This window comes from Diabrotica virgifera, chromosome 9, assembly GCF_917563875.1.
Source record: "Diabrotica virgifera virgifera chromosome 9, PGI_DIABVI_V3a".
NCBI lineage: Eukaryota > Metazoa > Arthropoda > Insecta > Coleoptera > Chrysomelidae > Diabrotica > Diabrotica virgifera.
The window spans coordinates 178,884,253-178,903,029 of NC_065451.1; the positions used below are offsets into that span (position 1 = coordinate 178,884,253).

Here is an 18,777-nt window from a genome sequence, read left to right on the forward strand (position 1 = left end):
TCTGAAAGAGGCAAGTGGCTCAAACATACTTTTGGCCTTACATATAAAACCAGAAGACGTATCAGACTGTTTTGTGTTTGATAGTTTGATTTAATATCATGCAAACCAGGAAATGAAATTTAAGATGATATGTTGATTATTTAGTTGAAACATATAGACGAAATGCCATATTCTCCATATATTTGTGGACAGAGGCAAATTCTTCTGTTATTCGTATTACGAATGCTTGCGAATCTTTTCATTCGCATTTTAATTTATCGTTTTGTAATACGCATCCATCCGTATATATTTTCTTTGAAAAAAATTAAAGAATTTCAGGTAGATACGTATGTTAAAATTTAAAGTTTGCATATTGCAAAACCTATCAAAGATAAACAAGTTAAACTGAAATTGAAAAATGTAGTAAATTTATTAATAAGATATCAGTCTAATCAAATGACTAGAATGGATTGTGTAAAGTGTCTGTATTATTATAGTAAATATTAAATAATAATTTATACGTCTTGCATATTATCTATATTATAAACTATTATTATAATGTAAGGAAATTAATGTCTTGTATTCGGATTTCGGATGCTTTCATAATAGAAATTCTTAAATTAAACCTATATTTTTATTTTATTACCTGAGTGAGTTGGTGAGGAAAATACCCACCGGATTAATAGGAACCTTTAAATTTGGTGAGGAAAATACCTGTCGGATTATATGTTTTTACTGGTTGGTGAGGAATTTACCTCCGCCCTTCAAAACTGTTGTCGTAGTTCCTGATAATACCTGTTTTAATTTAGTTCGGCCACCCTGTATAAGGAATTATATTATTTCGTTGCACTCCATATCGTTTTTGCACAATTTATAAGTGGAAACTAATCATGGGTTGAAAACATTTCCTTATTGAGATTGACACGTATCTATGTCTAGGAATATGATTTATGCAATAGAAGGTAAGTGATATTTTGTGGTAAGAATATCTTTTTTTTAATAATATAAAAAGCTTTAGGGACTGTATAAAAATAAAAATTAAATTCAAAACATGTCACAAGGATATTTACTGTACAGGGGAGTCAATATAGAACGAAAACATGCATTGTTTCGGAAAAATTGAAACAAGCTTATATTTTTCTGAAACTTTTTTTGTTAGTTTATATACATGTTAAAGTAAAAAGTTCTACTCGCAGATTTGGCCGCTAATTGTTTATTAATTGTTTAAAAAATAACAAGTTTTTTCAATAATTTTAAAAATATCGTTGAGTTCATCATTTTTATTTGATGAAATATGTTTCTATTTTATTTTTGATTATGCTGAATCAGAATATGGCATTACAATTTGAAAATTCAAAAAACAATTTTTGGAGCTCTTATACAGTATGTCTGCGTAACTAGGAACTGTATGGCAAACTTTTTTATTATCTATCAATTTTACGAAAAAATTTTGTTCTTTATAACATGCTTTGCATAGTCTTAAATCTGAAACTCAACCATCAGATATTAAATTTTATATGAGGTGTGTTGAAAATATGAATTTCGTTAGAGTAAAGTACCTTTATATTTCAGAATATCAAAAATTGTTATTATGAAAAGTTGTTTTGAATTAAAAACTATGTTTTAATCAATTACATCCTTCTAATTGAAAAAAAAAAATGCGCAAATTTGTCTCAAATTACGGATACCCAACATCATTTTATTACAATTATGATAACTATTGTATTATCAATTTTACGAAAAAAAGTTATTCTTTATAAAATTCTCTACCTGTTCTAAAATCTAAGATGCAACCATCAGATATCAAACTGTTTTATTTTTATACGAGGTATTAGCAAATTGCTATGAGTACAAAACGACCCTCTATGCGCTGTTCGTAGATTTCAAGCAGGCATATGATCGTATAAATAGAAAAGAAATGTACCGTGCTCTGAAACAATTACAAATCCCCAAAAATTTGATTAGCTTGATTGAAATGACGTTGGCAAAAACGAAAAGCGAAGTAGTGTGGAAAGACATCTCAGAGGACTTCGAAATCAAACAAGGACTCAGGCAGGGTGACCCGATGTCAACCACGTTGTTCAATCTTGTTCTTGAAGTAATAATGAGGAATTGCAGCATAAAAATGGAAGAAACCATATTTAAAAATGAACATCAATGTATTGCTTTTGCGGATGATCTAACAATATTAGCAAAATCAAAGAAAGAATTGAGAAGAATTGTGAAAAAGATAGAAAAAGAAGCAAATAGGTTTGGCCTAAAGATAAATGAAAAGAAAATTAAATACATGATAATGGGTGATACGCAGCAAGACAATGAAGAGTTTATAAAAATACAAGGGGAGAAAGATTACATATTATACAGTTTTGACACAGTGGAAGAGTTTACTTACCTTGGTGTGAAAGTAATGGAAAATGGACATGAGGATAAAGAAATAGAATCCAGAATTACAAAGGCAATCAGAAATACGGAATGCTGAGATCCTTAATGAAGTCTAAGTTTGTTTCAAGAAAAACAAAGGAAAGAATTTACAAGACAGTGATTAGAGCTACGGTTTTATATGGAGGTGAATTATGGGTTTTAAGAAAGGCAGATGAAGAAAGATTAGAAAGATAGGAGAGGAAAATTCTCCGATCAATTTACGGAGGCATATACAGGGTGAGTCATAACTATAGGGACATAGACTAAGGACAGGCTATTTGGACCAAAATATGGCTATTGGGCCAAATATGCCTTAATAAAATGTTGCTGAGAAAAAAGATACATGGTGTTAAACTTAATTTTTGTTTTTCGTTTTTTGCTAATCGTTTCCCTGTATATTTATAAATTGCTATCAAAATTGGCACAGAGGCATAATCTTAGACAAGAAATAGTATTTTATGACAATTTTACGTTTTGTCATAGAGGGCGCCACGTGGATCATTCCTGATGATCAAATTGAGTCTAAACTTTTTCTGATGAAACTTTTTAGTAATTTTTATTAGAAAATATGACGTAAACATCATTTTTACGTAAAATTGGTACTCTTGTTTAAACATGATAATTTCAACCGTTTTCGAGAAAAACGCAGTCGAACTGCTTAGAGTCTTAAAAAAGGATTTCAAATATTATTTCATTTATGAAAAGTATGCTTTGGACTGTCAGATAATTGTTGTTGGTAAATGTCATTTGTTCAGAGTAAATTATTTTTGATGTGACAGTGTAGTGTAGTGTTGCATTTTTTAAAAGTAATCATTACTTTTTTGATTGAAATGCCTCGTCACAACCATTTCAGTTGCAACTTTGTTTATTAGTTTCGTATTTGATATCTCCTTCTGAGTTCCTGAAATCTTCAATTGCGTTTTTATCGAAAACGGTTGAAATTATCATGTTTAAACAAGAGTACCAATTTTACGTAAAAATGATGTTTACGTCATATTTTCTAATAAAAATTACTAAAAAGTTTCATCAGAACAAGTTTAGACTCAATTTGATCATCAGGAATGATCCACGTGGCGCCCTCTATGACAAAACGTAAAATTGTAGATAAAATACTATTTCTTGTCCAAGATTATGCCTCTGTGCCAATTTTGATAGCAATTTATAAATATACAGGGAAACTATTAGCAAAAAACGAAAAACAAAATTAACTTTAACACCCTGTATTTTTTTTCTCAGCAACATTTTATTAAGGCATATTTGGCCCAATAGCCATATTTTGGTCCAAATAACCTGTCCTTAGTCTAAGTCCCTATAGTTATGACTCACCCTGTATACACAAATGGGATAAAGAAGGACAAATAAAGAGTTGGAAGAGCTGTATACGGAACCAAAAATCACCGCAATAATAAAGGCGCATAGAATAAGATGGCTGGGACATGTGCAAAGATTGGAAAACCATAGAATGACCAGGATAATATTGAACAGGAAACCAGTAGGGAAAAAAAGGAAAGGAAGACCCCGTAAAAGATGGTTTGACAGCGTCCAAGCAGATTTACGAAAATTAAAAATAGATAACTGGAGAAACAAGGTATTAGACAGAAGAGAATGGAGTGGAGAGGAGTGGTAAGAAGAGCGCAAGAGAAATTGTAACAGAACAATGTGCCATGAATTGTAAAATGAGAGCTATATATACAGGGTGTTTCATTAATAATTGTTCATATAGTAACTGGAGAAATCTTAGCACAAAATACGAAGATTTAACCTAAAACACTTAAATAAAATGTGTTTACTTACTGAGTTACAGGGTGTTTTATCTAAAAATTTAAAAACTATTTTTGCTTAGCATTTTAAAACTATTCGACTTATCCTTTTCATACTTGGCAGAAAGTATAGGTAGGTACTATACAAACTACTAAATTCTGTTAAACAAACGTTTCTGTCTATAACCAGAGGCGTACGACGGGGGAAAGTGAATGGTTGACCCTTTCCAAATTCTACGCCACTGACGGAATTTTTATTTTAGTTCAATTTTTGGATTTTCCAATACTTTCTATAAAAATAATATATTCTTCATTGCAAAGATAAAGTCATTCGTCTTCGAGATCTTGAAGTTAAAAATGAAACGACACAGTTATTTTAATTAATGTATTGTGTCGCTTCATTTTTAATTTCAAATATCTCGAAAACTAATCATTTTATCGTTACGAATGAAGAGTATATTATTTACATAATAAATATTGAAAAATCGAAAAATTGCACTAAAATAGCAATTTCGTCAGTGGCGTAGAATTTGGGAAGAGTCAACCAGCCACTATCCCCCGTCGTACGCCTCTGGTAGTAGCTAGAAACGTTTATTTATCTTAATTTAGTAGGGTAAACAGTACCTACACGTTCTGCCAAGTATGATAAGGATACGCCAAATAGTTTTAAAGTACTTGGTACAAAATTTTTTTAAATTTTAATCATATAAATCATAGCATAAATTAATCAAAATAACTGTGCCGTTTCATATTTAGCTTCAAGTATCTCGAAAACTAATGCTTTTATCGTTACCATTGACGAGTATATTGTTTACGTAGAAAGTATTGGAGAATCTAAAAATGGCACTAAAATAGTAATTCTTCCAGTGGCGTAGAATTTGAGAAGGGTCAACCATTCACTATCCCCTGTCGTACGCCTCTAGTAGTAGCTAGAAACGTTTGTTTATCATAATTTAGTAGAGTGTATAGTAGTCGCACTTTCTGCTATGTATGAAAAGGATACGTCGAATAGTTTTAAAATTCTGAGCAAAAATAATTTTTAAATTTTTAGTTAAAACACCCTGTAACTCAGTAAGAAACCACATTTTATTTAAATGTTTTAGGTTAAATCTTCATATTTTGTGCTAAGGTTTGTCCATTTACTATATGGACAATTATTAATGAAACACCCTGTATGTATATATTTATATGATGTATTTTTTAATAGAGAAATAATTAATATTGCATATTGTAGATATGTATAGTAAAAAAATGTAATTGTGTTTTTCACGCCCAGGGTCTACATGGCCTGTTGAGCAAAATAAATAATATTAAAAATATGAATTTAGCCTTAACAGTTAAGTACCTTTATAGTTCACAACATCTCAATTAGAAGGATGTAATTGAATATTGAAACATAGTTTTCAATTACAAACAATGTTTTTTAATCACAATTTTCGATATTGTAAAATATAAAGGTACTTTACTTTTGAGCGTAATTCATACTTTTTGACATACCTCGTATAAAATTAATAAAAGTTGATATATGATGGGTGCATCTTATATTGTGTATGATGAAAAGTATTTTATAAAGAATAACTTTTTTTCGTAAAACTGATAATACAAAAGTTATCAATACGTTCCCAGTTACGCAAACATACCTATGTACTGCATAAGAGCTCAAAAAATTTGCTTTTAACATTTATTATTTTTTAACCTTGTCAATAAATGTATTTTAGGTAAGTTGTACAGAAAAAAGTTTTGATGACTTTGTACAAACATTTAACTGATATAAGGTACAAGGGCCACGATGGGTGACGAATTATTACATAATACTATATTGTGTAGCGAACACATAATATTTACATGTAATGTTACTAATAATAATTAATCTAAGAGGATTTTGGGTTGTCTATAATGAAAGTCAAGATATCGGATCGAGCTGTGTATTTCGTACTTACCATACAAAAGTTATACGCTAACTGACTAAAAACAGACGCTATTAATATTGTCTGTGTGTCCTATTAGCATCTGATAAACATTAAAATACAAACAAAACACTCAAGGACACAAAGTAGGGCATTGGGGCGACTAAAAACCATGTAGGTTCTGCTTTCTCGGAACGCCATGTGTCGGTGGGTTTTCAGCATCCCTTACATAGGCGCCGCACAAGGGACTGGTTTGTTACACTAATATTTTTCGGTTTTCGTATTATATCTTTCTCAATTTGCTCAAAAAGAAGTTGTTTGTTTTATGTCTAAAGTAAAATAATGTGCATTTCAAAGATTAATTCTTAAGTTTTAAAAAAATATTTATAAAATTGTAATATATCTGTTTAACCATGAGCAAAACCCTTTTAAAGTGGTAGTAGTTCTGTAAAACTGTGAATTTTCAAAAACTACATTTTTTGAGACGTCGTATCATTTGAATTAAATTTTTGAGATTTTTTTCGAATGAAACAATATTTAATTAGATGGTTGAAAAGTAAGTTATGCAAATTTGAGAGTTATATAAGTAAAATAGTATTAGTTACACATTTATAAATCATTTTTAAACAAAATACATGTAAGTCTCAATTTCCGCCCTCGCCGTACTTATGCCCATATATTTTATTTCTTTTTATTATAACTATAAGATAGCTTAGGTGTTCTTCTTTCATGTCCCATGTTTAAAATTTCATGTGATCTATTAGTTAAATAATTATATTAAAATAACTCAACCGTGCGCTTCGGCGAAGGCTAGTATACAGTTCGCCAATGTTTATCAGCAGGGTAATTTTAGCGTTATAAATAAATAAAAAATTATAGAAGCTATAGATTTAAAGACATTAAAGACATAAAATCATTTTACATAAGGTTCTTTCGTGTAAAATTTTCTGAATTTTTCATTGGCTAAGTCATTTTTAACAAAGCAATTAATTTCGCATTTCATTTGTTTAATAAAAAATAAAGCACCGCCTTCTGGAGTAGAATTTTTTGATATCGATGGCTTAGTGTGAAAAGCTCGTATCTCATTAAATTGCAATTTTACAGGATAGGCAAAAAACTGATTTTCTGCATAATATAACCTAAAAGCAAAAATTACGTTACGTATTTTTAATTCGAGCACATTGAAACAAATATCTGATATTGGCACAGAGCTAAAACTGTTAAATGTTGCTATTAAATTGGAAATACAAATATTAACTATGAAAAACATGTAAATATCCTTGCAGTATATAGAGCCTTTGCCCAAGTAACTATGATAACCTCGTATATCTTGATATACGTGTTTTTCATCTCAAATGAGGTTGTGTTTAATATTATTTACGAGGTTTTCATTTTTCATAGCTTATTGCACACCTCCAAATACTAGGTCGATAATATACAAATCTTTCGATTTAAGGTTCATAAAATGTTCCTATATGCCGGACTAGCTTTTGTTGTTTACAAAAAACATTTCTGCAAGTCGAATCTCTCAAACAAACACTCCAAATTAAGTACCAAATTCCAAATTCTTGGTTATAAATATATGTGGTATTCACACTAAATCAAGAGAGCAATTGATATACGTGATACGTGGTTTCTTTTTTCGGCTGTAGAAAATGATCTAGTGTATTTGGAATTTTCCTAACAGTTGTAAATCGTGAGATACAATGTTTTCAAACTAAAACCACCAAAATGTCATTTTCGAAAAAAAAAAATGAGATACGAGGTTTTCACACTAAGCCATCGATATGTTGTTTATTAAACATTTCTTAATCAAATTACAAAAAATTCTATCTTGTTTGATTTTTTCCAAGTCAAAATCTCTATTTACTCTCCTAATATTTATAAACCTACATTTACCTACAAAATTGCCTTACCTATTATAATTGCCTTATTTTATTATACCAGTATTTATTTTTTCTACGAGCGTGCAAAAATGTCTACTTTCGCGCACGCATTTTAGTTTAGAAAGTTTCACTTTTCCGCACGCGTGTTACTTTTCCGCACGCTTGTTACTTTTCCGCACGCGGTTTTTACTTTTCCGCACGCGTGTTAATTTAGATATGTTAACATGGCCTTAAAGTAATTATAATACATGCAATAAACTAATAATTAGATATAATATAATACATCTTATTGTGTTCCTGTTTTAATGAAATTAACGCGACAATTCGATGAAATAAAATTATTTTGACATAATATTCGAAAGTCAAATCGGTAGACAATAACAGTCGTTTTGAATCATCGTCATGGAAACCAAGATCGTCGTCATGCTAACTAATTATATTGAAAGTTTGGTTTTGACAACCTATCAAAGAATTAATTTGTGTATGTATTTTCATATTAATTAAATTAATTGATTAAGATTTGGTAATTTTTTAAAGACTCTTAGAAAAAATATTGTTCCTAACTCTTGCAGAAAGTCTCTTTTCCGCACTCGACTGCTTGCCGAACTCCCGCTTTGCGTCGTTCGGCAAACTACAGTCGCGTGCGGAAAAGAATGACTTTCTGCACTTGTTAGGAAAATAACTATTTCAGTAAACATGTCAGTGTCTCTCTGTATTTCTAATAGTCGAGGAAATGAAGCATTTTGGCTCGCAATTTTTTCGTCCAGCATGGATTTACTTGAAATTTTCACAAAAGGTAGGGAATAGTCCAAGGATCATTTTCTATATCATGCCGCTGTAAGCTAAAGCCTTGGGGTGGTTGCCACCCCATCTCGGGGGCGGGAATTTTTGATTACATTTTAACTATGTTAATCGATGTAAGACACATCTGAGGAAATAAAAAGGCGAATAATAATTGCAAACAGGTGTTATCATGGTCTATCAAAGTACTTATCTAACAAACGTCTGTCTCAAAAAACTCGTATAAGGCTGAATAGAACATTGATAGTCCCCGTTCTCACATATGGTTCAGAAGCATGGACGCTAACTAAAACAGATGAATCCGCTGTATCAATTTTTGAAAGAAAGGTACTACGCAAGATATTCGGAGCGATTTGTGAGAACGGAATATGGAGGCGTAGATATAACTTTGAACTGCAGAATATCTACAAGCAAACGTTTGGTGGAAAAGATATTATCACTATAATTAAACGAAATCGCCTGCAGTGGGCAGGACATGTAGCCCGAGCCCCTGAATCGAACATGATAAAAAGGATTCTAACAGCTCAACCCGTGGGAATGAGAAGACGGGGTAGACCAAAGTTGAGGTGGATGGACGGGGTAACACAAGATGCCGAGAAGATCGGAGTCGGCAACTGGAAAGTGCAGGCAAGGGACAGAACAGAATGGCGTAGAACGCTTGAGAAGGTCGAGGCCCTCTAAGGGCTGTAGCACCAGGATGATGATGAATCGATGTAAAAAGTGATTATGAGAAAAAAATGTTTTTTCCGCAAAACGCCAGGAAATTTTGACATTCCTGTCAAAATTTCTTGAAGAAAAAGTCAGGACTTCCTTACTGTAAGGAAATGTCATTTCCTTACTGTAAGGAAATGATATTTCCGTACAGTTGTTAGTGTTCTACATAAATGATAGAAAATTATTAATAATCCATAAAACGTCTGTATGCATTTTCGTAATTTTCTCTTGATTTCTTTGGCAATAATTCTAATGAAGCAGTATTCACTGCCTCAACCAGCTCTGGAGGAGTCCCAGGAATGGAAATTTCATCATCACTTATCATTTTACTTTCGAGAACACCAGCAATTAAATTTATAAGCGTCAAGTTTGACAATTCAACCTCAATACGTTTCCATAGTAACCCAAGCAATTTTATTAGGAATTTCAAAGCACCATTTATTTGGGAATAAAATTATCGCGTTTTTTTTAAATCAATCAATATCTGTCCAATTTTAAACGATTTGCGGAAAAATAGTATGTTTACCTCGTAGGAAAAGCCACATTCCTGGACTCTGTGTTGCTAAGTCTCGGCTTGCGCCTCGACTTAGCAATCTTCACAGTCGTCCAGGAATGTTAAGCTTTTCCTACCCGGTAAACAATGTACTATTTACATTTTCTTCTTAAAACTAATATTTTTCGAGTTATTCGCGCTTGAAAGTAACAGTTTTTCGATGAAAAAATCGACTTTTTTAGAGGGTTTTTTGGGAATACCTCGAAAAATATGGATTTAATCAAAAAAACTGTAAATATCAAAATTGTATCTTTTAGTAACACAAACCAAATTATTTTCCTGTAATATCGCTAAGATCAACACAAACCGAGATACGGCATGTTAAAAGTTAGCTTTTTTCGTCAAACGCATAATTTGAAATATTCAAAGTAAAATAACGGAAAAACTTTGCATTTTTTTAGGAAAACTTAAAGAATCTTTTTTCAAGCATATAGTTAGGGCTTTCAAAAAAAATAATAAAAAGTTTCTAGTCTGAAAAGTAAGCGACTCATGATCAAAAAAATGTCGGTACCTGCTTTTCTCTATGAAAAAATCAGTGAAAACAACCCCCTAACTACCCTCCTGATTAAAAATTAGTCTTCACCTTTCTGTAATTCCTTTTATATTTGTATTATCAATACACTCAAGAAGTTTGACCTATTTAAAAGGCCTAATTTTAGAAAAATTGGACTTTAAAGAAAAATAAATTTTTTGGAAATTCCCATTTTCCACCTTTTATTTCAAAATATCTCCGAAAATACTGGAGATACGAAAAAAATAATAGATTACCAAATTGTAGCTTCTTTAATAAATAAAACTACCTTGTACATAGATTTTCATTACATTGAACAGTTAGCGAGATATAACTGTTTAAAACCTCTATTTACGAGCAAACACCCCCTTATTTGCGCCCTTTAAACCCACCCTTATTAAAAACTGAGGAATCTTACGGAATTTAGTTTACACAGTCTTATAACCCTTCAAAAATCCTACAAAGTCATTTTTGAAAAATCTTTTCACCGACAAAAATGAAGGAGCTATGTTTATAAAACAATTTTTTTTTTCGAAAAATTCGGATAGTCCGCTTATGGATAATTTTCAATGTATGTATAATACCACAGAACCGGTTCGTATACTGGAAGATGACTAAAAAACTATTTGTATTTGTATTTGTACATATTTGTAAATTCGTATTTTTGTGTAAATAAATGTTTTTGTAATTCTTTAATTCTACTTTTTTTCTGTATAGACCTATTAAAATATCTACTTATAAAAACTGTAATGTTATTAAGGGTAGTTTTAAGGGTTGAAATATTATGATATTATATCCTAAATTATAAAACAATTATTATTTAACCAATCAAAACCAAATTTTACCCATATTAAAGTATAAAATGTTTTTATATAATTTTTGAAAATAAGGGGTTGTTTACACGCCTAAAAATAATCAACGCCCTTATGCATGATATAGAATATGAAGTACAGGGTGAGATGATCCTAATCCCAAATTTTTATGTAAATCTATACAAGCCAAAATTATTCTTTTAGGATTTTTATATATATAGCTCCAACACGGGTGGTTTTAAGGGTTGAAATATTATGATAGTATATCTTAAATCATAAAACATTCATTATGTAACTAATAAGAACCAAATGTTGACAATATTAAAGTTTAAAATGTTATTTTATAATTTTTTAAAACTAGGGGTAGTTTTCACCCTTACAAAACCAAAAGCGTACAACGGCTCGATATAGAAAATGAACTAGAGGGTGTAATGAGGCTAATCCCAAATTTTTGTACAAATCTATGCTGGACGAAAAAATTGCGAGGTTTTGCCATTTTTTCAACTTCATTTCCTCGACTATAATTACTTATAACTAATTATAGACATAACTGCTTCGTGTAAATGGTATATTTAATTACATAGTAAGTAGTTTGGTTTTGTTTCATTAAATTCACTTTTGCTTATTATCTGGATAAAGTCTATTTTGTGGTTAATTATGTCCTTCTTATCGTTCGGTATGATGATTTGTACGTGTTCAAAATAATATTTACCGTCACGCGTAACATTCTGGTATACAGGAGTATACAGGGTGCGCCAAACCTCTGGTCTTCTTTGATTACGGCTAAACTATGAGATATACCAAAAAATGTTTATAACAAAACTAATGTGTATCAAAGAGGTCTATAATTTAAAATTATTTTCAATTATACAGAGTGAGTCAGAACGACGGTATGAACCAAAGTTTTATTTTTTTAAATGGAACACCCTGTATATTAAATCATTTTTGAACATATTATTTAAAAATATGAAAAATTTGTATAAGGTCTTATAGGTCTAAAGTTAATAATTTTCGAAATATTTACATTTTTATTGAGAAAAATGGTAATATTTATAGGGTTGTGGATTATGTTTCCAAGGAAATAAAAATTTGAGTGATAGGTCAAAGTTTTTAAAATATAGTGTTATTTTTAAATAATTTAATATTTTATACTTTTAGCCATAAAATATACAGTGTGATCACTATTTGCAAATACAACATTTTCTCATTTTTTTTAAATGGGACACCCTGTATATTACTTTTGCGTTTTGTAGTAAATATTACAACCTTTCTTTTGGTATAAGGTTGTATGTACCTAGCATGTTTCGTTTTGTAGATATTTAAAAAAAACTATAGATTTTACGTGTTTTTTATTTAAAATTTTTTTTGCAAAAAAAATAATTATAATCTGGTTTTAGAAAAATACACTAAAATATAAAATATGAAGATAAAAACGTAATTAAAGATTAAAATAAATCGTATGCTAGTACAATTCAATTGAATTTAATAACTTTAAATTATTTTACAAAAAATATTTTACCATATTAATGAATGCATAAATTAGTTACTAAATTAAATAAACAACCAAATTTTAAATCAACCGTAGTAATTTTTCTACTACAGCAACTTTCCTGTACCAAATTAATTGTTAGTTAAATTGTATTTAGTTAAACTTTTAATTTACCTTTTAAATTTACTTACATACATCTTGAGAATATAAAAATTATTATAAAGTATGCTTTGAAACAAATGAATGTTAAATGTATCATCCAAATTATTTATTAATATAAATAGTATTTACTGGTGTCACAAAAACTGGGAATACTTTTGTAGTTGAAATTTTTGTAACAATTTTTTTTATTTTAAATTTTAATTTTTTAACCGAAACATTTTTGGATATGACATTTGTTTTGGGCGAAACCATTAGAAATTATTACCAGATTTTGTGACACGAGTAGGTACATAGATACTATTTACTTCTTAATATACTTCCATAACGTTCATTTGTTTCAAAGCATACTTTATACGTTCTCAAGATGTAGGTAAATTAAAAAGTTATTAACTGATCTTACTCGTAAATACAATATAACTAACAATTAATTTGGTATAGGAAAGTTGCTGCGGTAGAAGAATTACTACGGTTGATTTAAAATTTGGTTGTTTATTTAATTTAGTAACTAATTTATGTATTCATTAATATGGTAAAATATTTTTTGTAAAATAATTTAAAGTTATTAAATTCAATTGAATTGTACTAGCATACGATTTATTTTAATCTTTAATTACGTTTTTATTTTCATATTTTATATTTTAGTGTATGTTTCTAAAACCAGATTATAATTATTTTTTTTGCAAAAAAATTTTTAAATAAAAAATCCGCAACACGTAAAATCTATAGTTTTTTTAAAATATCTACAAAACGAAACATGCTAGGTACATACAACCTTATACCAAAAGAAAGGTTGTAATATTTACTACCAAACGCAAAACTAATATACAGGGTGTCCCATTTAAAAAAAAATGAGAAAATTTTGTATTTGCAAATAGTGATCACACTGTATATTTTATGGCTAAAAGTAAAAAATATTAGATTGTTTTAAAATAACACTATATTTTAAAAACTTTGACCTATCACCTAAATTTTTATTTCCTTGGAAACATAATCCACAACCCTATAAATATTACCATTTTTCTCAATAAAAATGTAAATATTTCGAAAATTATTAACTTTAGGCCTATAAGACCTTATACAAATTTTTCATATTTTTAAATAATATATTCAAAAATGATTTAATATACAGGGTGTTCCATTTAAAAAAATAAAACTTTGGTTCATACCGTCACTCTGACTCACCCTGTATAATTGAAAATAATTTTAAATTATAGACCTCTTTGATACACATTAGTTTTGTTATAAACATTTTTTTGTATATCTCATAGTTTAGCCGTAATCAAAGAAGACCAGAGGTTTGGCGCACCCTGTAGATAATATACATAGCAGTCTAATATCCGAATCTAGGTCGACCATCACCCATCTGCTTTTTTAAAATCTTTTTATAGTCCAGAGAAATAAGATTTTTCTCGTGACACATCCCCCTCCAGGCCGAAACCAAATTTTTTGAGTAGTGTGGACATCTATAATAATAATATATATGTTTCCTGCAGCCGATTTTGATGATATACATAGTTATAAACAAATGAAGATCAAAAATCGCTAAATTTTCGCTTTTTTCGTCTATTACTAAAAAGTGAAGCATTCTAAACAAATTTGAGAGTAATAAACTGATAAATCATATAAAAACCTTCAATATGGCGTTCGCTACATATGTCTATCCTTGTTAATTGCTTAGAAAATTGCAAAATAAGTCATAAATTTTGAGATTTTATAAATGTTCATAACTTATGTAAAAATTAAGCCCAAACTTTCTTATTACACGGAATGCTGAGACTTGTGGTGCTTAAATCATATTCTAATTTCAAAGCAATTGGTCAAATAGTTTAAAAGTTATTTAATTCGTTTATCCCAAATTAATTTTTTTTGCAACACTATAAGTCAGAAAACGATGAGGTTACAGTAATACTTCGGACAGTTTATGAAAGAAGAATATTTATGCTATTAAATTAATTAAAAAAAGATGACAAAAATAATTTTAAATAGTGTAAAATTATGTTGCAAGAACATGTCGATTTTTTGCTTAAAAACAATTAGAATAACTTTTTAACCGTTACCCGTAGAAAAATTATTTTTCCATATTTAGAAAGACTGAATTTTTATACACATTTAGAAATAAAAACAATTGTCCTAGGACAATTAGGGACGAAGTTAGCCCCCTTCTTTTTTTAATTCACAGCACCTTTTTTATAACAATTGAGAAATAAAATTAGCCGCATTTGAAAGAACATACTTCAAAGTTTTAAAGTACCAAGCATACAAAAGATTTTCTTTCAAGGAATTCGTCCACAAAGCTTAAAAATATGGCCCTTAAATCAGCCGGCGTTGAAACTTGGGTTAGCGATGAGAGGGGGGAAGGAGCTGTTAACTGTATCTCTGGTTCTCGATTATTTATTTCGTTGCTTCTTTTTTTAATTTGTATGTACGTTTTACGTACATTATGAATATGCATTATTTAAATAAACTAATTGTTGTATACACCATCAAATTTGTTTAAACAATTTTTTTTCAATTTTTTAAATAATATTTGATGTAACTTTTATTGTAAAACGTACATATTAGTTATACAGGGCGTAACAAAAATACAGGTCATAAATTAAATCACATATTATTCTGGGACCAAAAATAGATCTATTGGACCTAACTTACCTTAATAAAAATGTGCACATAAAAAAAGTTATAGCCCTTTGAATTTACAAAATGAAAATCGATTTTTTCGAATATATCGAAAACTATTAGAGATTTTTTATGGAAAATGGATATGTATCATTCTTATGACAGGAACATCTTAAAGAAAAATTATAGTGAAATTTGTGCATCCCATATAAATTTTATGGGGGTTTTGTTCCCTTAAACCCCCCAAACTTTTGTTTACGTTCCAATTAAATTATTATTGTGGTACCATTAGTTAAACTCACTGTTTTTAAAACTTTTTGCTTCTTAGTATTTTTTCGATAAGGCAGTTTTTATTGAGTTGCAGCTTCTTTTTTAATATGTTTACAAACAAATTTTATGGGGGTTTTGTTCCTTTACACCCCCCAAATGTTTGTGTACGTTCCAATTAAACTATTACTGCGGTACCATTAGTTAAACACAATGTTTTTAAAACTTTTTTGTCTCTTAGTATTTTTTCGATAAGGCACCTGTTATCAAGATGTGGCTTCTTTTTTAATATGGTTCAAAATATGCCTAAAAATGTAAATTATAAATAAATTTTCATACGACTACAAAGTCTCCATAATCGTACTTAACCATATACGAGTACATACAAATATGTGGTGGATTTGACTAATATTTAAAATATCTCAATAAAAACTGACTTTTTGAAAAAGTAGTGAGAGGCAAAAAAAGTTTTACAAACATTTTGTTTAACTAATGGTACCACAATAATGATTTATTTGAAACGTACACAAAAGTTTAGGGGGTATAAAGGAACAAAACCCCATAAAATTTTTATGGGGTGTCAAAATTTTACTATAATTTTTTTATAAGATGCTCCTGCCATAAAAATACCACATGTCTATTTTCAATAAGAAAATCTCTAGGAATTTTGGATATATTGGACAAAATCGATTTTCATTTTGTAACTTCAAAGGGCTGTAACTTTTTTTATGTGCATATTTATACTAAGGTAAGTTAGGTTCTATCGAACTATTTTTGTTCCCAGAATATGCGATTAAATTTATGACCTGTATTTTTGTTACACCCTGTAATTATTATATACTAATCCTATTCAATTATTCCTAAATCTAACATTGGCTTATAATATTGAATTGAAAATAAAAAATCTCAAATAAACTAAGTTTTATTTCCTGATAAACATGCTACTATACTAGATAAACGAAAAATGAAATATAAGAAAATTAGAGACAGGATAAAAAGAACACAATTATTTTCAGAAATTTTCTACAATATTGTAATACTTGTATCTTACAACATTGAAAGTTATAATTTTAAGATTGCAAAAAAAAATTAAGATATTTCATACATTTTGGTATGATAACACAAGACTATTAAGATAAAATTAGAGGAGATTTATCTAGGAATGCTTGTATTTTTATGAAAAACGTAACAATTAATCATTTACCTATTTATTATAATTTATTGTAAAGTCAAGTGCATATGATCCACTCCGATGATTGCCAACAAAGTCATCATAAAAATACCGTAAATTAATTTCCAAAAATTGTTTACAGAATTTACATATTTAATTAAATAACCACTTTATTAACAAAAAACATTTCCGTAACGTACGCAAAGAGTACATACAGATTAAAAAAAAACTCCAAAATAGATAATAGAGAAAGATAGAGGTTTTGGTTATCGAAGTCCATAAACTATTTATATTTCTGTACTAACAAGTACTCGGTGCAACCAGTTTTGCAAGAGCAGATAGTTTATTTTAATAAAATATTATTTTAATATCAATTAATAAAATATCTGATATAAAGAAGATCTGTTCATCAGATCGGTACTAAGGGTTCTTAGCTTAATTTCCAACCCCAATCAATTACGTTTATCTCTTGTTTGGTGGTTCTGTAACTTCAGTTTTTCATTCATCTAATAGCAATTTTACCAAAAAAATAAAACCTAGTTCATTTGAGATTTTCTGATTTCCATAGACCAATACTATTTTTAGAAACAATTGAATGGGATAATTTGTTTTTCATACTTTAAATTATTACTAAGTTTAATAAAAAAACTATGTATTATTATATTATTTATAAATATTTATGTTTTGTGATTAAAATTACTTCAAATTTATTAAAAAATATTTGAAAAAAAATTGTTTAAACAAATTTGATGGTGTATATAACAATTAATTTATTTAAATAATGCATACTCGTACTGTACGCAAAAAGTACATATAAATTAAAAAAAGAAGCGTCGAAATCCATAGGCGAGAACAAGAGATACAGCTAACAGTTCCTTCCCCCTTCTCATCGATCTCTTAAGTTTCAAGGCCGGCCGATTTTAAGGGTCACATTTTGAAGCTTTGTGGACGATTTGTTTAAAAGTATATATTTTTCATATTTGGTAAATTAAAACTCTGAAGTATGTTCTTTCAAATGTGACTGATTTGATTTCGTAATTGTTATAAAGAAAGCTGCTGTGAATTAAAAAAAGGGGGGGGGGCAACTTCGTCCCTAATTGTCCTAGAACAATTTTTTCTTTTTTAAATTTGTATAAAAATTCAGTCTTTCTAAATATGAAAAAATAATTTTTCTACGGGTAATGGTTAAAAATTATTCTAATTGTTTATAAGCAAAACATCGACATGTTTTTGCAAAATAATTTTGCGATACTTAGAATTATTTTTTGTCATTTTCTTTTAACTAAATTATTTGTATAAATCTTCTTCTTTCATAAACTATTCAAAGTATTAATGTAACTTCATCATTTTCTGACTTATAGTGTTGCAAAGAAAATTAATTTGGGATAAACAAATTAAATAACTTTTAAACTATTTGACCAAGTATTATTAAATTTAGTGTATAATTTAAGCACCAGAAGTCCCAGCATTCCGTGTAATAAGAAGGTTCTAAGTTCATTTTTACATAAGTTATGAATATTTATAAAAACTCAAAATTTATGAATTATTTTGCAAATTTCCAAGCAACCAATAAGGATAGACATATTCAAGGACGTTTCTTACTTCCAAATTTGTTTAACATGCTTAACCTTTTGGCAATAGATGAAAAAAAGCAAAAATTTAGCGTTTTTTTATCTTCATTTGTTTATAACTATGTATATCATCAAAATCGGCTGCAGGAAACATATA

General features: G+C 29.0%; 1 protein-coding gene across 1 annotated transcript in view; it reads left to right on the forward strand.

The window, feature by feature from the left end:
* Positions 1-8,649: 8,649 nt before the first annotated feature.
* The window catches only part of LOC126892160 (uncharacterized), an 87,709-nt gene continuing 77,581 nt past the window's right edge, over positions 8,650-18,777 (forward strand). The window contains exon 1 of the mRNA XM_050661632.1: positions 8,650-8,749. Within this exon, the coding sequence (XP_050517589.1) occupies positions 8,650-8,749 (100 nt within the window). The remainder of the gene's footprint in view (positions 8,750-18,777) is intronic.